This window comes from Drosophila eugracilis, unplaced genomic scaffold (assembly GCF_018153835.1).
Source record: "Drosophila eugracilis isolate 14026-0451.02 unplaced genomic scaffold, ASM1815383v1 contig_90, whole genome shotgun sequence".
Taxonomy (NCBI): domain Eukaryota; kingdom Metazoa; phylum Arthropoda; class Insecta; order Diptera; family Drosophilidae; genus Drosophila; species Drosophila eugracilis.
The window spans coordinates 7507576-7535382 of record NW_024573812.1 but is presented as its reverse complement, the minus strand read 5'-3'; the positions used below and the strand labels follow the sequence as shown (position 1 = coordinate 7535382).

At 37.4% G+C, this 27807-nt stretch overlaps 1 protein-coding gene and 1 long non-coding RNA gene across 3 annotated transcripts in view; one reads left to right on the top strand and one right to left on the bottom strand.

The window, feature by feature from the left end:
- Nucleotides 1-316: 316 nt before the first annotated feature.
- LOC108112508 (terminal nucleotidyltransferase 5C) overlaps nt 317-27807 on the top strand; it is a 46662-nt gene continuing 19171 nt past the window's right edge. Inside the window, exons 1-2 of one of the 2 annotated variants that reach the window (XM_017222395.2) lie at nt 317-1319; nt 3138-4626. In XM_017222395.2, the coding sequence (XP_017077884.1) occupies nt 3616-4626 (1011 nt within the window). In that variant the 5' untranslated portion in view covers nt 317-1319; nt 3138-3615. Of the gene's footprint in view, nt 1320-3137; nt 4627-25918; nt 26699-27807 lie in introns of those variants that run through there. The other variant, XM_017222396.2, reaches the window with a different exon arrangement.
- On the bottom strand, nt 20282-25849 carry LOC108112511. The gene is made up of 2 exons (XR_001772656.2): nt 25588-25849; nt 20282-20772 (listed from the first exon to the last, which is right to left on the bottom strand). It is a non-coding gene; the product is annotated as an uncharacterized LOC108112511 (long non-coding RNA).

Sequence of the window (27807 nt, the reverse complement as noted above, 5' to 3'; positions counted from 1 at the left end):
TGCGTTCTTAATTACATAACCAAGAAAATTAGAAATTTGTGGAGAGACAAGAGGCTTTTACACAAAATAGAAAATAATAAAAAAAAAGATATAAGAAGAATATTGGAAAAAACAACTTGTTGTCTTATATGGTGAGTAAGGTTAGTAATAACCTTTTGAGATCATTCCTTTTGATTTTAAAATCTGTGCTTAAAGAAAGTTTAACAAAACCTTTGATTGGCTAACGGTAAAATTGTTCAACATAGGTAGGCTCTACTATAGCCACCATACCGCTGCCGCCGTCGCTGGTCTTCGCTTGGCCGGCAGAGCACCGGAACGGGCCAGCGCCATCAGTTGCTCGTCACATGTTCGACACTCAAGTAGACCAAGAGCCCAGGGAGCAGTACAGTGCCAAACTAAATCCGATCGAACGCTGAGCAACCGTTAGACGACAGACTATCGAATATAGCAACTCACTAACAGTTAGACTGACAGACAATTCTTTACCCACCCAATCGATTATAGCACTGTATAGCCAGGTGCAAGTGCAACTTTTATCAGCCCTTTTTGCTGTCAACTCAAATCAAATTGAAAACCACATTCTCGAAGCTTTTCGGCAAGCTTCCGCCAACCGATCGAAACGCGTGGTCTGAAAAAAGAAAAAAAACGAAGAAAATAAAGCAAAAAGCAAGCGAAGAAAGTGAAATTGAAATTAAAAATCAAAAATCGAAAAGTTGGGAGTTAAGTGAGCGAACGCGTGTGTTTGTGTTAGTGAGTGTTTCTCAGTGTGTGCTTGTGTGTGTGTCTAGTGCAACGGTATATTAAAAAAAATTCACCAAAACTAACGGTAGCCGAGCAATTAAAGGGTTACTTGTCAGAATTCAAGCAAAAATAAAAACGAAAGTTTTGGCTTGTTACTTTGCCGTAATAATCCAAAATCAAAATCAAACCCAAATACCGAAATATACCGATCGCCATCCTGGCCCGCCCGTTGTTTTTAGTGTGAGGGCGCTCTGCCAGCGGTTCGCCGGAACGTCAAACTCCACCCACACCCTGCTGCCCGTCGTCGATAGCATACCGATATCAATAGCCGATAGACAAAACATCGATACCCCGATAAAAATAGACCGCGATAGCAGCTTGCTGTATTTAACTTTTTGATTAAAAATTCAGCATTCAGTGTGATCTACTGTACAAAAAAAAAGTTTAAACCAATATAAATTCTGTTCGGTTTTAATCCTTAAAAAAAGAAAAAACCAGCGGCATCTATCCTAACGATAGACGTACTCCGTGGATTTTGGATAATGAGCGACTAGGCACGAGCTGTCCGAATTGTTCAGGTAAATATATGGACACACACACAATCACCGTTATTGATCTCGCCCAATTAGTGGGGCTACGTGACTGCAGCACGGGGTATCCGCAGATCACAGTTCGCAGATCGCAGATCGCGACTCGCAACTCGCAGATAGCATCGTGTCGCATGGTTTTGTGTTCTGCCTATAATGAAAAGCAAACCAGAAATGCGGATAACAATCTAGGCACACACCTACCCACCACCCATCCCCCTTTTTGTTCTCGGGTCGTCTTGGCATCTGGCATTTCCGGTTTAGCTATTTTTTGGCGGTGTACAGATATGTAGATGAAAACACCTTCAGATATTATTCAACCCAAGATCCTCTTTAAGTGTTTTTATTTTCTATACGCAAACATTTTTGATTTTGAACTACAAATCTCAAATTAAATTTACTGATTTACGAAAATGAAAGGCGATTATTTTTTTTTTTGTTAAATATTGTACTTAAGTAAATATTTGATCAACTTTTAGTTTTTAGCACGTTTTTTTTTCAAGATTGTAAAATATTTAAATCAATAATAAAACAATTTAACGCACGCGGGAATACCCAAATTATTTTAGTATTCATTCTACACCTAAACTAATACGTTTGCTCGTTAAGAATAATTATCGCCGTTCTTACATTCATCCATCATTTTTGGGTTCAAGATCGGTTACTGTTCGACAATTCTGGAAAAGCAATTAACTCATTTGGGATCAGTTTTGAATTTCTCCTATTTAAGCGATTGAATCATACAGACAGATAAACAATAAATAAAAATTGTTTGATTTCGTATGGGGTTTACTTTGTACTCTTGCATTGAAGTACCTTTGCTTCTGCTTATATACATTTGTACATATCCATACATAAATATTGAAGATTTAATAAGATTATGAATGTTTCTTCAATGGTATAACTGGTCATCTTTAAATGTTAATTTTTGTATTGTGGGGTCGCCTTATCTTAAAAAGATTAAATTGATTTTAATTTGTTTTACTTACAAGTAAGGGTATATAAACTCCGACTTACCGAAACTAATGAATTTTTAATTTCTTTCTGACGTTATATCGAACGCAGTGTGTTGAGTGCAGCAATAAAGAGTTTAATGAGGGAATTCAACAGAGGCAGTTTTAGGGGAGTCAATAATATGGAAATAATATTGATCTTATAGTCAGTTTACTGATCACACATTTACTCGTTATTCCGATGAGGCGGTTAAGGGATCAGAAAAGCAAGGGAAGGGAAAATAAAATAAAGCATTCCGATACGAAAACTTACATCATCGTGTTGGGGGATAGAAAGAGATGGAGGGAAAGAAAGAGGGAGAACGCGCCCGCCAAATGGCATTTACATATACACTATCATACATACCATACATACATACATGCACAGAAACATACATGAGTTAGTTTTCGGCGATTTTTTTTGCTTTTTGGGATAGACGCAAAAAATAAGTAATACGTATTGCGCGTTTGAAAATGCCTTGGGGACTTTTTATACTTCTAGCTCCTTTAGAAACCAGCAACCGTTAATCGAGGCAAAAAAAAAAACATGTGATAAAAACCAAGCACAGAGGGAGGGTGAAATAATCGGGGAATATGCGTTGACAAGTCATTTGTTGGCAGCTTTATAAAAATAAATCAACGGCATTTAGAACACATAAACAAAAGTCCCTAACGGAATGGCGAAAACAATTGTTCGACAAAGCAAATAACCAATAACTAATTTTGTTTCTTCTATTTTCTCCCTTGCTCTCTTTACATGATGATGCGTTCTCCGCCTCTCTCCCTTGTTTATCTTGCGGTAAATGCTATCCAAAAGGGGTAGCAAAAACGAAGAACAGCAATTTCGCCAAAAGAAAAAACGAAGACGCAGTTGAGAAAAAGTGTTAGCAAGTGAGAAACAACATTAATGAATTTCGTGATTAAAAACATTTCAAAAGGTGTACAACAAAAGCTCATTTAATATAAAAATAAGAAGAACGCAAGCGAAATATACAAAATATAAAATCGCGGCGCGCCAACAACAAAACGTGGCACAAACTAAAAACAAAAAAAAAGAAATAAAAGCTCAACGAAAACGAGAGCGAATGCCCGCGCGCGAGTGAGATAGCAGATAAGCAGAGACAGTTGTGTGAGAGAGAGTGGTAAGCGAGAGCGACAACAACAAAACACAGGCGCAAGTAGAAGCCAAAAGCCAATTGCGCACGGAACGTAGAACGAAGAAAACTAACTTACGGAACTCTAGAAGTGCAGCGCGGATAACGGTTAAAAAGTTCGAAAACAGAGAGGCAGGGAAGATGGTAAACAAGGTGAATGCCAAGAAGGCGGACAAGGACAAGGAGAGGCAGCGAGAGGGAATGTTGCCGGCGGCGGGCAACAACTGTGACAGCAGCAACAAAAGCAACATTGAAAACAGCAGTAACCTTAGCAACATAAACAACAACAAAACGAGTAATAAACCAGCAACAAACAACAAAGGTCTGAATACCAAGTCCAACAACAACAAAAAGAATGCAGGCAAAGGACAACAGCAACAACAGCAGCAGCAACGCAGCAGCAAGAAAGCCAAGCCGCAGCGGCAACAGATATTCCTGCAATCGCTGCCACGTGACAGTAGCAACTACAGAAGCAACAATTATAGGAACAACATCACCCTAACTAGCAACAGTAGCAGCAACAGCAGCAGTAGCAAAAGCAGTAACTATAGCAGCAACAGCAGCAGCAACAGCAACACATTAGACACACCGGCAACATTCGACAGTGGAGTGGGCAAAATAAATCCCGCTGAACTGCTAACGGCCGCATTGGCCGTGCCCTGTGCCAAATGCTCCAAGCCATCGATGATCTCCAGTCTGACCACCGCCACATCCTCCGTTTCTGTTTCCGCCTCATCCTCCTCCGCCTCCTCGTCGTCGTCAACCAGTTCCGGATCGGAGACCGCCAGCAATCACAGCGATCTCAACTATCCGGAACCGGTTGCCTACTCCGGCAAACAGTATCGCAAATCGAAGTCCTACATGGGTGTATCCCAGTACAACAGTTCAACAAATAGCTATCAATCGGGTCGGGCGCCCAATACCGCTGGCGGTGGTAACGGCAATCATGTGGCCTACAGACGCTCCCATAGCGATCGACGAAACTCGTTCGATCGCAGCTTCGCCGACAGGAATCGCGACTTTGTGCCCATAGTGCCGCCGCCGCGTCCCGTCTTGTCCTCATCCAACATCGCCGGAGTCATGGCCAGTTCGACCAAGCTGACGATCATAGAGCGGTTCGGCAAAGGACGTGTCGCGTATCCCATAATGCAGGTGAGTCCAGGCAATTTTACTAATATTTTAGCGGCTATTTTAGGGCTTAATTTGTTAGGAGAGATCGTTGAATTATACCAGAGTTCCTAAGGCGAGTTCTAAAATCAGAAATAACGTAAATGTGGGTCTTTCTAAAATCAGTTCTCTTAACGTATGATTCATGCGAGCAATCAGCAGATTCCTCGGAAAAACACGCCTTGAGACAGCGATGTTGCAACTATTGATTTCAGATTACAGTAGAGATAATTTCTTTGGAATTACATAGATTTTCCGTTTTCTTATAAAGGGAACTTACCAATTATGAATTAAACAAGAAATACGCCGATAAAAATGCCAGATTAAAACTTAAGGTTATTATGATGAGATTCAAGGATGCAGCTTTTTGTTTTTAGAATAGACTAATGTTGTATTTTTCAAGGTACTATTGTTTATTTTTCAATTAAGCATTAAAATCTTGATTAATGTGGTTACTTTGGCTACAGTTTTCAAGCCTTAATCTTACAAATATAACACAATTTGATTAAATAAGTTGATAAGGAAGCTAAACTATGATAAACGTTTGGAGTTAAGCTTTCATTATTTTAACATTTTGAAGTACAATATCACCTTGAATATGACTATTTAGATTAAAAGATATGTAATCGTGGAGTACTTAGTGTAACACTATAATCAAGATAATTTTGGCTTTGAGTAGTGTTCTTTTAAAAAGATTAATTTTTAAGAGAAGTTTATGGAATTTGAATTCTGTATTCAAGATTATTTTGAACAATCTTGTTTATAAAAGGTTTGTTTTTATATAGAGAAGATTCTATAATTGAATTAAATGTTACCTTGAGTAATAATAATATCAGCAAAGTTAAGAAATCAAAAACGCAGTATCGAAAGGTCCGGAAAGTGGGAAAAACTTTCGTAACTTTCCATTAGTTGAACTGTTGCCACCATTCGAGAAGTTGGCGTTCTAATCAGCTTCAGCAGCTACCAAAGGAAGCAGCCATAATTAATGGCACACAAACAAGAACTAATGATAAGGAAGAGAGCCAGAAAGGTGAGGGCGAGAAAGCGAGAGCTTACTCATCAATATATTTTTGATAAGCTGATTTCATTTCGGGAGTCGCAGAATGGAGCACAAACTACAACTACAACTTTACTGCACAACTCGAAGCATACAATCTAAGACTTCTCTTCTTCGAAATTGTTTTGCAATTTGTTATCTCTTTCCTTTGTATAATGTGCATATATTCTTTTTGTTTGTTATTTACGGTTATGCACTTGCGGCGAAATATTACGTATACGCCCTGGCTGACAGCGGGCAATTTGTCGGCACCGATTTTGTGCAATCGAGAGAGACAAATGCGATGCTAATATACGGAAATACTGATGTCTCGCCTTGAATCTCCGTCACTCTTAATAGCTGTTTATGTATACAATTATATGTATATATATATATATATATATATAGATAATCTGGCCCAACAACTCGAGATCCCAAGACAATATGGTAACCAAACCTCTGCCAGAAGTTCAAGTCTCAGGCATTTTATGCAAATTCCTCGTTGACGTCTTTGACTTTTAAGTTTGATTTTATTGTGGAAAAATATCAACCGAAAGTGGTTTGATTAGCATGTGCTGCCGCTTCACTTAGCTAGTTACTAAAACTAGTTCTAAACGAACCAAAAATCAGGAAAAAATAAAGATGCGAAAAGTGAAACTTGTTTGGGTATTGCCATAAATTGCCAAATAATAAAAAAAATATTGCCTAGGGCTAATTTAGAAAGCTCCGCCTAAAAATATAGACAAAGGGCCTCATTTACAAGACCTTCAAGATTTGAGCCAGAGTTTGAAGTTTCTCAATTACCCAGCATTTCTTGGCCAAGTTCTTTTCGTTGCGGGCCGGCGCTTTACCAACTGTTTCAACAATTTGCTTAGCCTTAGCATTGCCTTTGTTGGCCTTCAAATAGTAAAAACAAAAACTAGACGAAAACATTGAAAATTTTCAGAAAAACAATCCGAACACACATTTTCTAATGAATCATTAGAACTAGATCTCTCGCCTGCTTGTTGATGTTTACTCTTTTGGGCCCAGACATACATAAATTGGCCCCACGTGAATCTTAATGCCCAACACAGCACAGTGGGCCATGTTGTGGCATCAACTGGTGAAATTATTTTGACTTGGAAACAAATCTCTCTTCACACGTGGCCAACACTTTGCCAACGGAAGCGAGCCCACTGATTAGATAGTGTGTGGAACTGGCCATAACGAAAGCTCTATTTGGCATATATGCAATCTACCAGCAAAGGTTACTTTGTTCTCTATAACTTATGTGATATAACTGAGTGAGAAGACAATGGTCTTTATTTAATTAGGGACATTGATGAGGTGACAAAGAATCTCGATGATTGGTTACGATTTTGTATCGCCACGGCTAGAACCTATTGGGAATTATAAAGTGGATGATGAAAAGTAAAGTAGTAAATATGTAGAAATAATAAAAAAAACAAGAAAAACTGATATTTAGTATCAAACTTTTCTTGGCTTTTCAGTCAAAAAGCTATTTTTGATCTTTATCTTTATTTTTATCTTAAGAACTTTGTATTGCCTTGGCTAAAACCTGTTGGGAATTATAAAATTGATGATAAAAATGATTAAGACAGGAAAACTGACCTTTACTTTAAAAATAAAGGTTATCCACCCTTGTTTTATTGTCAGTAGAGAGTAGAAAAACAGGAACATAATCATTTTTAATACTATAGATAATGTAACAAACTTTTCTTAGATGACAGTTAACGTTACTTTATTTAAAGTAAAAGTGTTGCAGTTAATGTTGGGATAAAGTTCTCTGCTAGGTTAAGATGCCAATATGATAATGTTATCACACAATAGCAATTATCACCTCGAGATATCAGCTAAGACCACTTATCGCAGGAAGTTTGAAACAGAAGACAGTTGCCTATCAAAGATTATGATAAAGTAATAATAATAAATAAATTTCACTGGAATATGATATTGTTTATCGATTATATATTAATTTAGTTATTGGTCAAATAGTTCGTAGTAATTCTAAAAACGCAGAACTTTTAAAGAGTTTTTGTATTTTGTTCATTTTACGATTTCATTTGCTAGGCAAATCTGAAGATCGCTTTACATTTTTGAAACGCAGATTAAGTAAGTTCTCAACGGAACAAGCGGGGATTTCCAGACCTGATTTGAATCTCCTCAAACAAACATTCAGAGGCTTATCAGGCAGGGCGATTGTACAGGCACATATATTGAAATATATCAACTCTTCTGCTTACGTCAAGCCTCACTTGATTCTGTTTGTGAATACGAATGTGCTATTATATATGGACAGGTGGAAATGTTTACAAAGAGCCAGCCAGCCGTCTGAGTTACGAACTTTCTATTGGACCAGAGCCAGCTGATATAACTTTTTCCCACTTTGCCGTAAGCTTTTCCAGTCGATTCTTTTTTACGATTATCTAAATATGTTTATATTTATATATATGTAGGTTATTTATATATATATATATATATATCGGTGGATCTATAGCGTGCCAAGCTTTTTCAATTTTGTCTTAATTATTATATTTTTTTTCTATTATTATTTGAGTCAGTAAATATTACGCTACCAAATTGCATATTGTTTTCGCGAATTGCCACAGCTGTGTGTGGCCAACTTTTGCTTCAGTTGGTTTCCACCAACTCAACTGCGTAGTAAAAATCATTTATAAATATGATTTTGTTGGCGAAAAAAGCGTTGGCCAGCGATGAAAAAAGATTGCGGTGCTGGCCAAAACTGCAGTTGTGTGCACGATTCTTTTGATTATGGAAATCACTGGGAGAACAAATTAAATATACATATAGAATGAAAAGAAATGAATTGTCAGGGGCTCCTATCACGTGTGCTTGAGATTCCACACGCTTATCGTGGCTGCCAAAAAGCGTGCAAAATATAATAAATTCAAGTGTGTTGTTGTTGGCCACGAAGAAAAGATCCCCTTAACGTGGCTAGAAAGTTTCATGACAATTCAAATTTTCAGATTTATCACACTTCATATCGCTAACACTCCAAGGCAGAAGTATAGCGAATCTTTTTTGAGCTTAGCTAACTTTGCGCCTAAATAATTGTTTGGGAATTTGAAGTTATATTTGTTTTGAGCCCAGCCTGAAAATAGGCAATATTAACTTGTTTTTTGTTGAAATATTCATTACATGACAGTAAATAAAATGTAGATTACTTCACTTGGGACTTCGCTTTTAACTTTGTAATTAACTTTAACTTTAACTTTTATCATTGAATAGAAGTTTTTAATTTACTTTCTTTAATATTATATTATGAAATATAAAAAGATGTTAGATTTTTGTGCATATTTTTGAGTTTTCATATGAAGAGACCTAATTATATGTGTGATAAAGATAAAGAAAAATAATTTTAATTTAAATTTAAAATATATAGAATGTTGATTAACTGCGAGATGGATTTAATATTATATAATTTTATATTTTTTTATAAATATTTCCTTTAGCATAACGCTGGGTTAATGATACCTTGTTATTAAATCTAAAGTTCTAATTTCCAGTCAAAGATTCCACCAATTTAAACTGTTATTACCCACAAATTAATTTGAATATTTTATAACTAAGATGCCTAATGCCTAAATGACTAACTTAACTTTAAGGTTACAAAAAACATTCATAAAAACAAGCCACGAAAAGCTAAGTTATGTAAATACAAAAATCTGTTTGAGATTAATAAACCTCGTTGAGAGGCGAATGACAGCAGGCGAGTGTCTTGGCGAGGGCGAGGAAAGGTAGACCTATTTCCACTCCACGAAAGCTCTTTGTGGCGAAGTCCGCTAATTAGGGAAAGACAATGGACCCTGCAATTAGGGGAGACACCCGATAATGCCACGGGAATAATGCCTGGCGCCTGTGGAATCAGAATGGCAGAGGCGAGGCGACGGCAATCACGCCGGGCTGATGAGGCAAAGTCTGTTGGGATGACGATGACCCCCAACCTGTCATCATAGCATATCTATGTATGAGAGCTATTCATGTGTATATACATATATATATTATTTATTTTATTGGTAGGGGCAGCATAATAATAGGTTGTGTTGAATAAAAGTAAATAAGAAACAAAACAAAACCATCAAAATGGTCAGCCCGCCGATAAGAAGTGAAGTGAAATGCAGAGGAGCTTGAAATGTTTGCGGTTGCCACACAAACTAATGCCCATTGTATATTCCCATTTATTTCTATAATTATTTATTTTTGCCTCTGTTGATAAGGGGAGCGAAAAAAACACACACACAGAGAGAGAGAGAGAAAGATCGAGAGTGAGAGAAAAACGCGATCGGAGCGTAGAAAATACAGGTTGAGTTCGAATGTTGATAAGCCAGAGACGACTGTCTGTCTGTTGCGGGGGGGCAGTGGGAAAGTGAAGTACTCAAGAGGCATTCCAATCAACGGAATTGTATTTATTTTTAAGGCACTCTTATAGATCGCAGATTGCATTGATTTCTGATACCGTCGGCAGAGAGTCCGTCCACTTGACTCGCTACACAAGCAGAAGTCCGACTACAATGTTTCGGCTTAGAGGTTGTAACTGATAACCATGGCTCAAAAGTAGACATCGCTTGTCAGTGTCAGTGTTACGATCATCAATGAATCTATGGCCTGAGTGAGTGTACTTGATTTGACCGAAAGTTGGTTGAACCCACTATTCCGATCGTTATAAACTTGCAAGATGTCGTAACTGCTACTGTGCCAAAAACAATGGCTGATTGGTTGGATATTTTGTGCTAAACAGGAATTATGGCTATTGTTTTCGGTTTTCCTTTTTAAGGGGTATCACTTTTCAGAGAGGAAGTTGGCCAACCGCAGAAAATATAAAAATTCCTTTGCATTTATTTGCTTTATCATTCCCACAATGTATAGAAGTTGATAAAAGTTTTTTGGAAAGTAACTTAATCTAGTAAGGCCTTCAGATAATCTTGATTAACAACTTAAAGGTTCTTACTAATAACCTTTATTCAGGGATTAGCTTCTTTAGTTTGCCAAATTCAGTTTCTTTTTCAAATTTTTGAATCTCAACGATATACCAGACCTCCCCCCTTAGGTTCTTAGAAGTCAAACGGCTGCCTGTTTGTTTTTGTGGACAAATATATATCCCCCGATGTATACAGATATATATACGAACATGTTAATGCGAGTGTGTGGCTTGGATTGTGTACGTAAATTACTTGTTAGTCGCTGCCACTTGCATTCCTTTGTTGCAAATGCAACAAAATGCCTTGCAATGCATTCGCGTGCACCTTTCAAATTTTTTTTCAGCTTCGCCTAATCTCTGAGTTTGACTTGCAATCGGCATTTTGCCGCCGCCGATGCCGTCGTCGCTGCTGTTGTTGTTGTTGTTGTTGTTGCTATTGCTGTTTTTTGACTTTGTGTTATTGTTATTGTTATTGTTATTATTATACACTGCTGAAAAGGTATTATACATTTCTGGGCAGAAGTTTAGAGTGCACATAAAAAAGCATTTACGAGCCCATCAATCATTTGAGGTGCCTTAAAGAAGATTATTCGCCTGCTTTTAGCCATTTGCCTGGCAACATCGCACTATTTACTGTCAAAATAAACATTGGAATATTTTGAAAAACGAAAGACCTTTGAAGTAAACTATGAAAATGGTTTCTTTTATCGCAAAGGCTGGCGATTGAAGGATTGCCAAGGCAGTTAAATCTTTGTTAATGTTCTCTGTTAAACTCTTTTTAAGCTGAGTGGTCACATTTAATTTTAGTTAAGTTTATTGTGTAATATATTAAAATATTTATATGGCTTAGGTATAAGCTGAAAAAAGAGTATTATTCCTTTGGGGATTATATGGGAACTTAAAAATATAATATAAACAGTAATACAAGGTTAACTTGGTATTTGGCTTGTTAATAAAATCTACAAATATGTCTTAGAATAGCAAAAGTGTAATTTATGAAACCATTAATATGCATTATTAATATATTAATATATTTCTAGGAATTATAATATTTAATCTGACATACAAACTCTCTCCTGAAATTGTAAAACTTATTAAATATTTTCCTATGACTTGGCTTGCTTATAAAATCTACATAAAATACGCAAAAAATGAGACCTAGTTAATATATCCAAAATATTTAATTTATGTTGCAGAGCATTCGATTGTCTTAATATTAGCTGCCCAAATCGTAGGTGTCTTCCAGTTGTCTATGTTTTTTCTAATAGTGGCCTCCTCTATTTGGTATTTAAAAGACATTTAACATTTATGCCTGACTAGCGCCTCATAGCCGGCTTCTCTGACATTTAAATCAGCTTCTGAAAAACCGGGTGAATATAGCGCGATGGGGAAATTCAAATCCCTTATAGTATCGATTTCCATGGAATCGTTTCTGATGGCCAATCGAGCACTTCTTCGCCGTAGTATCAACTATTGTGTAATTGAGTTTTCCCAGAAATAAGGCCTAGAAATAGGTACCAAATGTTGCCAAATTGCTTTTTGATAAAAAAAATATAATTTATCTATTGTCTGGCTCTGGCTGTGTGTGTGTTTGTGTGTTTTGTTGTGTGTCTGTGCGTGACACAAGTTACTTCCGGCAATTATCAACATTTTTGGGCTGTCTTCGTTGTTGTCTTTTTTGTTGTTGTTGCCAAAAAATAATGAAAAGAACACACACAGATACACTCTCGCACACCAAATCTGTGGTAAGGTTAAATCAAATGTTTCAACAATAATAAGTGGGTTGAATCGGACTTAATGCGATTTTCGTAAAATGTTTTTGTTTACGCTTCACTGTGACTTGCCAAAACATAAACAAAAAAAAAAAATAACCAAAATGTAGAAAATAATTTATACCAATTTTCCTATAATTATGACATGGCAAAAATAAATTGTTTTGCCAAATTTGTGCCTCGAAATGATGAAACCAATTTTCAAATTGGGTCTAAAGGTGTACCATTTGGAATCCATATTTAGAGGTGTTTACTAAGCCAATAGAAAAAATAGTTAATAAACTGATTAAAGAAGTTTTGGATTATAAAGGTGTTGAAATTGGGATTTAGCTGCTTTGAAATATTTCAAGTTTAAAGGTAAAAAGTTATTGGTTTTTAATCAAGGCAAGATTGAGTTAGATAAGTTGTTTATTTTAAGGTTTTTTTGTGATTTATAAATGATGGTAAATGGTTGGTATTATACCAATTAAAGTAGTTATGTGCTATTAAAAGTTAAATAAGTTGTTAAGAATTTAGTTTTTGTTTAGACAATAAGGGATTGTTAGTTCCTTTTCAAGAATATAAAACAGTTACTGCATTTCAAGTTAAATTCTCAATAATTGTAACTTATCTAAGAACTTTATTGTTAGATTTTCAATCTTTAAGGCTTTTAGTCTAGATGAATTCAACCAACAAAGTTTATTTTAGATGTTCAGTTTACCAACCGAATGTAGTTCTATTTTTGGGAGACACTTCTAGCGATCATCGCAGACTCCCATTTGTAATGACATCTCCGGCTAAATAATTTGCAATTCATGTAAGATCAGATTTATAATTACTCTGGCACTAGCCTGTCAATCGGCGTAATCGATGTGAGTGAACAATTGAATATTCAGTTGGGTTCCCAGTCCAGAGCTCGAGTGAGTCAGCCTCACGTGCTGCTGCTGCTGGCTATTAGCATTGAAAAAGTTCGAGTCTATCAAAATCAGACATTCGAGTTTTTCCCTCTTCATATTAATTATCAAATTGTGAAGTTTTATTTCTGTGTTTGGTGTTGTTGTACGATTTGGAGCGTATCTTAGAATGCGGATGTGTTGAAACGGACGTTATTCTACATATATAAACAAAAAGAATCTATTTATGCTCCCAAATCCACTTTACTCCAAATCGTTTACCCTGTTCCGCTATTGTTATTAAAGAAGAAGTGGAGGTAAATAGCCAAAAAATACGCAGTTTGGTATTTTTTTTTTTGTTTTGTGTTGCCAATTTTTCAGTTACGCTTGGGCATTAGGGGAGCCGCTAATTCTTTTATTGCCAAAGTCGAAGAGTCATTTTTTCCACTCCGCTTAAAGATTGCCTTTGGCAAGGTCGTTTTGCTAATACCTATAACTGTCTTGCATGTGTGTGTGTGTGTGTGTTTAGTCTAAGACTAGTGCAAGAAACCGTTTATACATTTGTGGCTCTGCTGATGATTTCTTGGAATTTTTAATGCGACTTCACGCAAAACTATAGTTAACAGGTGCTGGAATGTCCAAAGTTGTATGTATTTTTGCGTCTCTTTTTCCTTTGGCTTTTTTTTTTTTTTTTTTTTTTTGGTATTTTGGTATTTTGCCTTACGGCCATTTGCCAACTTCGTTTCGCTGCTAATGCGCAAAAAAACAAAAACCAAAAAAAACAAACAGAAAAATAAATAAAAAACTTAAATACAAAATTAAAGAAGAGCCAAACACTTTGTATCAAGTTTTTTTTCGAGTTATTTTTGAAGGGTTTCAACACTCGAGTGCGGTATGTGCTCGAACACATCGACGGGCCATAGAGACCTTATACCAATTACTTTGTCTATAACTATGGGTATAGCTGTAGCTATGGCTGTTATTGTTAGTGTTGTTGTTGGTGTAGGTAGAGTAATTAATGCTCCACTTAATTACATATTTTAAATTGGCTTGAGGTTGGAATTTTAAGGCTCTTCATAATTGTTAAGCTTTTTACGAAATGCGAAAATATAAAAATATTGTTAAAGGGTAGTTAGTTGGGTGATTAACATGTTTGAGAATGATTCAAATTTATTTGAAAACTGATTAAATGATAAATAAATTAATAAGTGTAAGCTATCTTTTGAGTAAGAAATGAAAAGGTCTTACAAATTCAGTTAAATAAGTGGGATTATTAGGCAAGGAAATCTATCAAATTATCTCTTAAAAAATATAGTAACTTATTAACAGAATCAAAAATAATTATCAAAACTGGTAATACTTTTACTCCCATGCACTAAACTCTTACCTATAGTAAAGTCAAGTTAACCATTAGTTTACGCCACTTTTGAGCTTGGATCATGTAATAATTAAACGTTTCCACTGGGTGTTTAAGACTTCTAATCAATTGCATGCCACTTATGGGGTTTTAAATTTATTTCAAAACTATAATCGCTTCAATTTGATTGCGGTCTGTGTGTTATGGTGTTACTACTCACTCGCACTCAACTGTGCCATATACATATATATATACTATAAATACTTATGAATATAAATCTCATTGTATAAGCTGATTTTGTTTTGCATGCATATTCATTGGGCCTGCTGCTGTTGTTGTTGTTGTTGTTGCTTTCTGCTGATGTGGTTAAACAGGCAAATTAAAACGCCAATTGCAAGAAATGAAAGGCAACGTGGAATGAACGCATTTACAGCAGCAACAAACATTGGTAGGTTTGGCTTGGCCTGGCCTGGTCGGTTGGTCTCTTGGTCTTTTGCCGCAAAACAACCCGAGCACTATAGTTAACAACAATAACAACAACAGCAAGAACTACAACAATATCATACAACAACCACCTTCAATGTCAATTCAATGCAGGTGGCTATGGCTGCGCCCCAGCTTTATTTCACCCGACTTTACCCGAGTTCAGTTCACTTCAGTTGGCTTAGCTCGATTCAGTTTCAGTTTCAGCCAGATTCAGATTCAGCTTCAGTTTCAGTTTCATTTTCATTTTCAGCCTTAAGCTTTTGGTTTTGGTCAAAACCATTGGGGCCTTTTTGATTTATCTGTAACGCTCGCAAACAAACTTGATCGCTGGATGCTGTGTCCGCTTAATTGTTTTCGCTCGGATCAAAATTGTTATGTAATCGCATTATGGCTCATTGCATGGAAAAAACCAAACAAAAAAATGTATAGGAGCGGGAGAAAAGGTTTGGCTTACGCGGATTCCAGTTCTATTATTTATAATATCAAAAGAGTTTCTATAAAGGTAGATAGTTTATTGGGTTAACTTTTAATCTATATTTTCTTTCTTAATAAAACAACTTATAGACCTAATTGATTTCCCAGTAGTATCAGAATTAGTTACTATTACTCACCTAGAAAGACTTCACAGTACATCCGCCTTGTTAGCCTCTCGCATTTATCGCCTAATCGTATATCAATTTTTGCATTCGACATATCAAATGGTTATTGAATTTTGATTTATATCAAAACAGAACCACACCCATTGCCAACCCAAATACTTCTTGGCCTTATGTTGCCCTCTCGTTCTCACCCTCTAGATCTGATCAGGTGAATGAAGGATTACCCAAACCCAAACCCAAACCCAAGCCCAAAGAGACCCAAAACCGACACCCAGTCCAAGTTTCTGAGCCAAGTGGAGCTTGTCTACAGCTTCAAGCTGAACACTGACGTGACGGCAGTAGCAGTGGCAATACAGCTAGTACTACACTGAGAGAAATTAAGTTGGGAAATAAGAAAATATATTTTTCTCTTGGGCCAGATGCTATAGTTTCGAATAGGTCTATGCTAAAACTTGCTGGCTTTTTAATTTTTTAAGCCATAATAATTTTTTAGTTATTTAAATTAAAGGATGAAAAGTTTTTTTTAGTTTGGTATTATTTTGGTATTTATTTTGGCAAGTATTACTTTGATATGTCAAAAAAGAGGCATAGGCAAGCACTTCGTTGAACTTTCTCCCAGTGTAGGACCTGCAGTTACTGCCACACAGCACCAGCTAAAGCAACAGTTCACTGTGTCTCTGTGCGCCAAACTGGAAAGATCGGTTTCAGGTTTCAAGGACTTTTCGGTGGACATTCACTTTTGCCTATACTTATATGCATGTATATGAATTTTCGTACAGAACCACTCGAAAAACGAAAAGCGAAAAACGAAAAACCGAAGAAACAAAAACAAAACTCTTGAGCTGAACTGCATTTTTGCGACTAGCGATCAGAGATGCAAGTAACTGGAGTTTTCCGCCGCTTCTTATTCGATCAACACGAAAGAAATCCCAAAAAAAAAAAAACACAACAAACAAAAATTGGGGCCTCGCCCCAAAGCTTTCAATTTGACTTTCAATTATTTCGTCTGCTGGATCTGAAGCTGCTAAGGCTGCTGCTGCTCAATAAAGCAACGGTACATTGTATTTGCTTATCTGTTTTGCATGCCAACTGCATTAAAGAGCAGGAGGGGAGATACGCAGAGGGAGAGAGACACAAACACTCACTCGTCTTGTTTGCCGTTGCTTTTGCCCTAAGCGAGCGAGAGGGTCGATTGGCTATGGTCCTGCACTGCTCTTAGAAGTTCTTAGGCATTGAATTCTTGATTTTAAGCTAAGTTTGAATTTAAGAAAGGGTAAAAATAACTTAAAACTTGTTTAAGTTTCCTTTTTTTGGGTGAAAAATAGAATGTTATTAGTAGTGGTAGTTAGTATGTGGTATTTTTAGTTCCTTTGCGGTTTTGGGAGCTTAAATAATGCTAATACCATTGCTGGGTATTTCCCCGATCGACTTGATTTGCTTTATCGGTCTCAAGCATTTGTTGCATTCATTACACAATAAATTATAATACGGGTTTGCTGTGGAATCCAAAAGGTTTCGCCTGCTTAGGCGCCCACCACTCGCCACCCACTGCCCGCACCTGCTGCTGCTGTTGCGGCTGCTGCTGCTCCTCCTCCATCATCGTGGTCGTCATCATAATGCCGATCATTAGTATTATTTTGCTCCAATGCTCTTTGCGATTGGATTGGATAACTCGTTTCGATTCGCAGCCAAGTGCAAACTTGATTCGAAGACGTAGCATCTGCAATTTTGACATTTCGAATCAACCTTGAAATCGAATGAGCGAGTGAGATTTGCACAGAGCCACCCGACAATACCCCCTCGTTTAAGCCATAAATCCATCAGTTTATGGCAATATGTTTTGAGGGTTTGGCCGAATGTAATACCGATTCTGGCCATATGCTAAGCCGGCTTGGAATCTTTTTTTCATTCGTTCGTTCGTTTTTTTTTTTTGTTTTTCATTCTTAGTTGGTATAGTGAGAAAAGGTCACTTGTTTTTTTGGTTTTATTTGCGGCAAGGAAGCTTTCACTCAAAGCTGCGAAATTCGCTCAAGGCCTGCGCAGTGGCGAAGGTCAACGAAGGACTTGCTCTTTCACTCCCACTCGATGGGATTTTATGAATGAAATGCACAGCGCCTGGTACAGCACCTTTGCCACCCACACTACACTCCTGCTGGCTTCTCTTTCTGTCCCGAAGTAGCTGTCTCTTTCTGGCGTACCCAACCTACGACAAAATTGGTCCGGGTATCCATGAATGAATGACGCAGTTTGTGGCGTCTACTAGAAGGTTCTATCGTCTCTCTTCCTCTCCCTCTCTTCCCATATCCTAAATATCCCCTCGTCGTCAAAGCTTTCCTTTTCGGTCATTCACAGTGACGTCAGCGTGCGTAATTCCCAAACGCGTGGGCGTTAACGTGTGGGCATGGTCCTTGCCTGCAAGCCGTGTAACTTACGCAAAAGAGCAGCAAAACGAGCGTGATTTGTCATAATTCGCGTATGTCGTTGTGACTGGAAAACATCAGATAACATTCACCCGGGGGAGTGCGAGGAATGGAATGTGGGTGGCTGGTTGGGTGGGTATCCAAGCGGATGTGGACCCAAGATAAAACCCCACGCACAAAAGATTCCGTTTGCACTTCACTTCAGCGAGCTTATGGAGTTTGTTTTCTAACCAATCGAGTTTCTCCCTTTCCATGATCGATTGATCGATTGCCTATGACGGTCTTCCTAGCTTGATTTTGGAAACTTTGTTTGTCAATAAAGAAGAATATAATATATATATATAATAATCCAAAAAAAAGTAAGTTTTAAAGAAATATATAATGCATGATCCAAGTAATATTTCTGAGAATATATATAGTACTTGACTCATGCCTGGAAAAACCTTTACAATCGTTGCCGCAGGGGGAAAGAAGCGCATTTATGATTACATCAGTATTCCTTAATAGCAGGAACGGCAAAAATATATAGCCTTAACGATAATTATATGTGTAACCCAGTCGGTCGAATCCATTGCCAATCCTGCCCCATTCCGTACAGGACTTACGTAATGCACTAGTTAAGCTTAAATTGCACTTAATTGAATGTTATATTGCTGGTCATGCGCACGCCCACGCCCATGACGGTACTCCGGCGCCATACACGGGCAAAGGACACGCCCCTGCGTCCAACCGCTCTCCAACTTGTCTGCCTCCCAACTCCCAGAACTAATGGGCTCCCCTTTTCCCTTTGGACCCTTGGCTCTTGGCTCTTTTTCATGCTGGCAGCAGGCGCCAGCAGCCTTGCAAAGTCCGTCTGAGTTGCAGCTCCCTTTGGGGCACTGAAAGAAAAACTGTTAGGAATTACTTTGGTCGGTAAACTAATCGATTGATTTCATGGGGGAGTTCCTTCGTCTCCCACTACGCCTCCTGGCTCTGGGCAAGCTCTCAACACCCAATGCTCGCCGTATGGAAGCCAGTTGCTGCGAGCCGGCTTATCGATTTTTCATTACTTACTCAATTTAACGCTGACGTCGTTCAGGGATCTGTGGCAGGTTGGCGAGGATGTGCGAATTTGCGGTTCTTCTTCCTCGCCGCCCTTGGATTTGCCTCCTTTCCTTTTGGGCATCTGCGATTTGCGTAGGCGTTTTGTGCCTGAAGGACTCATCCCCAGATGAGCTTAAAAGTTTACCAAAGCCGACAATTAAAACGAAGGTGAAAGTTTCAACTTATCATGGTGATAACTTTTCTGCTTAGCTTAGGTAATTTCCGTTTTCCTTGGAATGTGGGCGGGATCTCTGTTGTTAGTTTTGAGGTTATTCAGTTATTGGTTGGGTACTAAATTTAGTAGTTATTAATACTAAGTAAGTGGATATGCAACCACCCTGCCTTACAGTTGGTATTTTGTAAGGTCATTTTTAATCTTTCAGAGTTTAAATTAAATATTTTTTATGATTCATATTTACATATTACACCCAATTACTTTCAGAATGTTAATTGTCCAGACACTCGGCATATCTTTACTGATTAGTATGTAAAATATATAACTTTTTTTTTAATGGAATTTCCTTATCTCAATTCCACAAACAAGATAATCCCCTCTGAGATAGAAGTTTACATAATTTTCTACCCAAGAAGAGTATTTAGCTTTCCTTCTTATTTCCTCAGAAAACATTCCCTTACAGTTTCCACATTTTCTTCTTTTTGTCTGTCTTATTTTCCCTCTTTTCTTTTCTTTATTTTCCTTTCTTTTCTCCTCTTGTATTTGCTGCTTTTTTTTTTTGCTGATGCGCTGCCCACGCCAGCGTCAAAGGGAGTTCTATTTTTAGCTAACTAAATTGCAAATAAGCGAGTCACTCAGTCGAGAATAATACCAGCGCACTCAGAAATCGGAATCGAATTTGAGGAAGCGTCGGAAGTGGGAGTGAAACGGGGCAGCAGCTACGGACTGAATCCGGCATTAGATATAACACGGGTTAATCTGTAGTCCGAACCCTTTGGCCCCGGCTTGCTGTCGTGGCGCTCCGTGTGGGTCGTTGTGATAAAACGTGCAAATGCTTACCACCAATTTACGAGTATTTCGCACTTGACTCCTCCCACATGAAAGCACAGCTAGAATATTTGGTGTTAGGATGCTAGCACCTACATTTTTATTTCACGATTTAATTCTCTTTCTTTCTTTTCTCTTTTCAAATATTTTTCAAGTTCAGGTGTAATAGTCTGTTGACATATAAACTCTTCGATGTCCCCAAAGTTTTCCTTTAAATATCTAAAGAATTTTTTAGTTCTTTTTTTCCAGTTTTGAAAAATGATTTTTAGTTTTTCCATTCTCTACTGCTTTACGAGATATTAGTCTCAGAAACTGGGATTTTTCCAAGTGTATTTTACTTTTAGAACACAATTATAATTTGGCAAGGGAAAAGAGAGAGATTTCCCTTTGCTTCTTGGAATCCCTGGCTCTTCCGGCGGTCCTGGCCTTATGGTGTCCTCGGCTTACCGGCGTCAGGCAGGCGACAGGATATTATCCTTGGGACTTAGGTGTTGCCACAATGTGTCGCTGTTTCACGCTCCACTCGCTCCCTGCGACGCTCAGACAACTTTCAATTTCCAACTGAAAATGGCAAGAAAAAATAGAAATAAAATGGCAAACCGAGTAATAATAATTGTTGTGCGTGTGTGTGTGAGTGCTATAGTCGGGGCTTTGTATTATCAAATTGGTTCATGGCAATTCTTGTGCGTTGTTGTGCCGCAGTCGCAGTTGCAGTTGCAGTTGCAGTTTCAGTTGCAGTCGCGATTGGAGTTTAAATCGGAGACGGAGCTGCACGAGCTCGTTAGCGGAGGCTGTTGCCTCCATGGAGGCGTTGTTGGTGACTTGGGGACTTGGTTACCTGGCTGCTGCTGGTGAAGAGTGTTAGGACACAGCTGCTGCAACCAGTTCCAGCCTCAAGCCATTCTAATGTGTCCGTGTCTGCAAAGTGAGCGTTGCCACAGTGGGCATTCGATGGGCGAATCTTTTTCAGACTCTCTATTCGAACATGACTTGCCTGCCTGCCAGCAATGACTTTGAATTTAGTTTATTTTTCTTAATTAAATGATAAGACTTTATCACTCTCACCTTTGGTCAGGGAAAAATGAAAAAGAAACATTCTGAACAAGAATCTAATTTAAAGCTAATTTTTGGAAGTAACTTAAGTTTTTAGTTTTAAAAGTTCTTTAAAAACCTAAATATATCTAATTTCCTTCAATATACCACCCTTCTTTCCTTAATCCCCTCAATTTTTAAGAAACCTCAAACACGGTTCCTTCTCCTGCCTTGCAACGAATCTTGACTGTGCGCAATTTATGTGGAGTGCATGCGTTGCATTGCTGCCGCTGCTGCAGCTATTACTGCGACTGCCCTTGGAGTCGTTTCTTGACGTGCTGCAGAAAACAAAAACAAAACAAAAATTAAGAAAAAAATGTAAAAACAAGGCACACACTTTCAGAAACTCCGACACGGACACAATTAAGGTCGTTTCTGCGTGGGCGTGTGTGGCGTGGATGAGGAGATCGTAAATCTGAGTGCGCCGGCAGCGGCAGAGAGAACGTGTCTGGCATTCAGGATGCCACTTTCAATCTCGTTCTGGCCAATCTTCTGCTTAGTCGTTTGGCTTGCGGGTCGATCCACTCTGCGTATACGTAATATTTGAGCTTCGATTTGTGCCCGCAGCCAGGCAGCAGGGTGACTTTCACTTTTTGTTTGACTGAATTGCGGCTGCAATTTGAAATTCTTGCAAAAAAAAAGCGAATGCAATAATGAACTGGTAAAATAGTTGGCCAACAGATAAGGTAAAAAGTGTCCCTGAAAGTGGGTGAACTGACTAACCTAGCCGAGAGTTGATGGATAGATAAATAAATTGGTTGTGAGCGTACGATTCTGCGACGTACACGGGACAGACTTTGGTCTTAATTCAATATTTCAACAATTCACTTTGCATTCTCTTGGCCAGCCATAATCAAACGACATTTTTTCTAAACCAACTCAAAGAACAACAACTAGCAACAGCTGCTGGCCAACACCCAATATGGCTAACACAGACACATAAAGGCCGATTTGATTGCATTAGAGTCGCTGCTGCAGTTCAGTTTAGAGGGTTGCTGGCTGAGGAGACTGGGGGTAAGTGCAACGCAGAAGCAGCCAACTGAGCTGGGCAAACTAAACCAGTCTTGAAAGGTGTCTTTTATATATATATATATATACACGTAGCTATATTAACTGATACACAGATACACAGATACATAGACACACAAAGACCAAAAGTAAAGCAAAACACTTTTTGGCCAGCCGAGCAAAAGTGAAGTCGTCAACAAGTTCCAGCCAGAACTTGTTGTTGGCTATCGGTTGTCTTGCTGTTTTTTGTTTTTTGTTTAACTTTGGTTTTGCTGTTATTGTTATTGTCTCTTCTGCGGTCTTACCAAAAGGCACTCGAGCATGTCTTTGCTATCGCTATCAAAAGTCAGGCGACTGCCTCTAAAAAGCCATCAAGTACGAGGGTGGCAACTGAAGGGAGTAGGGGGTGGAAGGGTGGATGTTGTGGCACTCCAAGACATGGAGCAGCAGGTTGACTCCAAAATGGGCGGCGGTTCTATCGCTCGGTAACAGTTTACAAATTATTTTGGCATTTTATTTGAATTTATCTCGTTCCGCGAAGAAACAATTTACTACCGAATTGATAATTAACTTTAAATGGGTGGCTTGGGCATGGCTTTGTTTTGAGGAAAAGTAATCTGGCCTGTCTGATTTTTAAATTGGCTTTTATAAATGATTTTCTATTTAAATTTTTATTATTTATGAATTTTGTAATTTATTTCCTTATTATAATTTAAATTGATGGCTTTAATGTTGCCTCTATTTTAGTAATTATTGGAATCTTCGTGATGCGGCCAAATGAGTTTTCTAAAATCTGTAATAAATTCTGTGGCTTCAATTTTCCATTGCTAACTGATTTTTCTTTAGTAATTTAAGTTTTCTTATTTTTATAAATTTTAATTTTTCATCAAGTAAAAGTGATAACTTTCGTGCCTAAAAATATCTTCCAAAAGTTTTGTTTTTTTTAGTATTTTTTGGCTGTCATTTTCCTAACCTAAAAATATCTTCCAAAAGTTTTGTTTTTAGTATTTTTTGGCTGTCATTTTCTTAACTTAATGCCAGTTTAAGAAATAATTTAGGGTTTAAAAATATTATATACATATTTTATATAGTTAATTTATTGATTTAAATTGTTATTTTTTAAGTTTTTTTTAAATCAAAGCTGCTTTTGTTTTAATTTGAATTTTTTCTAATCGCGAATCTATATTTCCAATGCTAATTCTTACTTCTTAAATCAAATCCACTTGTCTAAAGTGTTCTTAGTTTTTTTTCTCATTCACCTTTTTTTTTTTTGGTTTTTTTTTTCAATATTCATTTTTTATTTATTTCTGTTTCTGTTTTTATTGGCGCTTTTGGTATTCAGCGTCGCGGATTTCAGTGAATAAAATAGCAATTTGAACGTTTCTTGTTTTGCGTTGACTTGGCTTGGTGTGTGTGTGCCTGGCTAAGTGTGTATGTGTGTGTGTGTGTTTGGCTAAGAGTGTAGTAAACACATTTTGAAAATCGAAAGCAAGGTCTTTTTTGCAGACTGTTGTTGCTGCTGCTGCTGCTTGTAGCGTACCTTTAAGCTCGGACTTTTAGTTTAGAACGTAATTTATAAATTAATTATTGGCCGCCGCAGTCACATGTTTGGGCCACGAATTCGAGCACCTAGCCATCTATCTAACGTATTAACAATTTGTGTATTTTTTATGTGTTTTTTCTGTCGTGGTTTTAGTTAGTTTGTTTTGTAGGGCTTTAAACTATTTTTACACGAAACAAACAAACAAAAAGGGCAGAGACAATGGCAAATGCATATGTTTGAGATAGCTAAGCAACCCTTGGGGCAGGGGCTGGTTGCAGCCAGGGTAACGGTGCTTTGGCACGTGTCTGTCAACCCTCGACGTCATCATCGGCAACTAATTGCAATTAGCAAGGCCAACAGCAGCAGTAGCAATTGCCTTTTTTTTGCTGTTTTTTGTTTCTGTTTGTTTGACGTTGTCAAGAGCAGCTCTGCCCGCCCCATTTGATAAGCCTACAGAAGTCCTGCCACTCCGCAGGCTTACTTTTTTTTGTTCCCCATAATGCAGCTTTTGCTGATAGCTAGAAAAGTAGCAGCTCGCATTCGAAAAAAGAGATTGTCTAGTACTGCGCTGAGATCTTTATCTGCGTCAATAATGTATGGTAATTTATATGGTATGATTTGTGCATTGCTAATGTGTGCAATGGTGCGTATGAGTAATATTTTACTTTAAAATTTATTTTGACTTTAAATAATTTTGTTTATTAAAGTGAGTAGTATAGTTTATAATTAATTATAATTAATTTTTAAATCAATCTTTAAGAAAATGAAAAAAAAACTTCGAGAAAAAGTAAATTCAGTGTAAGAAATTTTTTTTATTTTATTTTTAAATAAAATAAAACAATGCTCATTATTTCCCATTTGATTGTATTATTTTTGTATACAATTTCTATAAATGTCTCGTGCGTATTCCTTTGTTAATAATTTTGAATAAATTATATATATTTGGACAGCTGAATAATATGAATTGTGAAATCAAATTTATTCATTTTATTTTATCAGCTCAAAGAAAAGTAAAAGTCATTGCCATACTTTATTCTGATTGTTTGAAAAGTACATAAAATATTGAAAATCCCATTCTGAATGTTAATTTACTTAACTGCTTTTAAATTAATGATTTTGTTATACATTTCCAGAGTTAAGAGCTGTCTAACTTTTAGCAGAAAGTGTTTTTTTTTTTTTGAAGAAACTCAAAATTGATTGCTGGCATTAACATATTTCTATTTTTATTATACTTGATTTTTATTTTGGAGCTCAACTAGTTTTCTGTTTTTAGAATTAGTTCTTTAATCACGTTTTGCCATTTGTTGATTCTTCCAACTTTGCCATCGTTTCCTCCGAAATTCCGGCCCACATGTCGTATACATGATCTCGAGTGATTGTACAAAAATAAACAACTCATTGAAGAGCAGAACAAATAGCCAGAAGAGATGCGAATAAAAATAAGTTGTTTGTTTCTAAAAATAAGTTTAAGGCGAGCAAAATAGTTGACCAAACAAAGCGAAATCAGCCGAAAAGAAAAACCAATTAAACGCTCAAGAAGAAACGCTTAGAGACAAGCTTTTAAAAAACAGTCGAAAAGCTCTAACGAAGCCAAATGCATTGATTAAGGCACACATTTTGGTAATTTTAAATTTAATTAATTAAATTCTTTCGGGGGCTGCCAGAAAACCAAAGCAAAAGCTTATTTTTCTGACGTAATTGTGCCGTTAGCAGGCCACAAACAAAGCACTCACAGCTATAGATATATATATATATATATACATATATATATATGTATATATTGTTGTTGTCTTCTGATCGAAGTTTGTTCGCTTTGCCGGTTTCGAAAAAAAGCGAAATAAATAAAATAACAGCGTAGCAACTAGTGGCGGTGGCGCAAAATATAACTAAACTTTCGAATGGGATCAGCCTGCCTGCAGTTTCATTTTATTCAGTTTTCACTCAATTGAGCGAGCTTTTCGACGTCGCCGTTGCCGTCGCCGTCGTCGTCGTCAAAGCTTTTCCCACTCAATTGGAATGGTGGAATGGCCGCGTAGTCAAGTTTCATGCCAACGCCGATTGCCGTTCAAATCAGTCGTTCAACGAGAGTGACCGCGTGCGAAAGCCAGAATCAAGACAACGCACACTTAACCATCCTCCCCGCTCTATACTATACTATATACTTGTATATTTTAAATAAGAGTTTTGGCCAAGAGCACTGCTAGCTAGACGGCAAGCCATTACTTAAGCCTTGCTAAGAAAAAACCAATCAGAATCTGAACAGTAAACGCAGCAAAAGCAGAAACCGAAACCGAAGTAAAGGGAAAAGTCTGACAGAAGCAAAAAGCGGAAAATTCGAGGGAACATTCTGGCAATACAGCAGCAGGACTGTTGCTTCACCACAGCCGCCACCCACTTTATAGCGCCCACATCGAGTGGCAGAGCCAACATATGTTCGCCTGGCTACACCCAAGCTGAACTGCCTTTTGGACCATATGTTGTTAACGTTGTTTCGTGTGTGAACCAAATAACATATATACGTATATCTATATATATATCTATATAACCAAACAAGAGAAATTTCCCGAGTGCGCGTGTGTCTAGTGTCTAAACAACAAGAAATCCAAAAAGAAAAAAAAAGAAGTAACAAAAAGTAAAAAGTGCAATTGAAAAGGAAAACGAGGGGAAAAAGCCGAATTAATTGCCAGCAGAAGCAGCAGCAGCCGCAGTAGCCACCAACTCTCGCCTAAAAACCAGAACCATCTGGAGTGCTGTTATATATTTTTTCGCCCATATATCCTGTCGCTCGTCGCATCCAGCATTCTTATGAAACCGGAAAATCGCCATGAATCGTACATTGCAAAGGTAAATGTCAAGACCACGCCCACTCTACTATGCCACTTCTATACCGCCCAGCCAAGCACCCTTCCCATTCATGCTGCATGTAGCATATGGCAAAAACTGAAATGCGCAAAAATATCTCTATCTGAATTTGTATCTGTATCGCGCTGACAAATCTTGTTAAGGTCTCATTTTTTCCATCGTTTTATTTGTATCTTTAAGTGCGTTTATGGCATTCGACTCTCTCTCTCGACTGTAGTTTGGTTTTGGCTCATTAAGTTTGAAGAATTCGCAATGATTGTCGTTGTCGTTTTGTTGTTATTGTTCTTGTATTGAATTTCATTGTATGAGAAGGAAAAAAGAGGCAGCAACAGATGTTTGAATGGGTATCTGGGAATCGGAGACGCCGCAGATGTTGATCGAGAATCAAACTCAACTCGCAGTGCTCAGGCATTTTAAATAGGCAACTGATTGGGAATATCAATTGAGGGGTGAACAATAGATCATGAATTGACACAATTTTGGGTTTTAGATATTTTAAAAATCATAAAAAACTTTAAATGGGAAATCATAGTCCAAATAATAATTGATAAAAGCTTCTTAAGAGATTAGTTTGAAGTTTTTTTTTTGCTAAATTCTTTGAAGATATTTCAGATCTCAAAACAACTTTTTGATGATGTTAAATGAAATACTTTGGTATGTTAAAATCCTCTTAATTTTTAATAATGAGCCACTAAAAACTGTAAATAGTTTGACCAATTAGTTTTCCTCGCAACACATCTTGCTGGAATGCCAAGACATATGTTTCTTTTAATGTTCCCCAAAAGATGCCAAGGTTTTCTTTTATGTTCTACTAATTGCTAAAAAATGTTTGCCTAACTGATATCTAACTCATGTGTTATTACGGCATATTAAAATGTAGTTTGGAAAACTCCTTCGGCGTTAGACAAACTGCGTAGTGGTGGGAAATGTTGTTGGCAAAGTAAAGAGCCAAAATGTCGCGTACGACATTCAAATGAATGCAATGGCTGCCTTTTGGCTTGGAATTTCAAATTGGAATCGGAATTCGAAATTCGAAATTGGTATTCAAATTCGATTTCCAATACATAATGTCTGCAAACAGGCGTTGTATA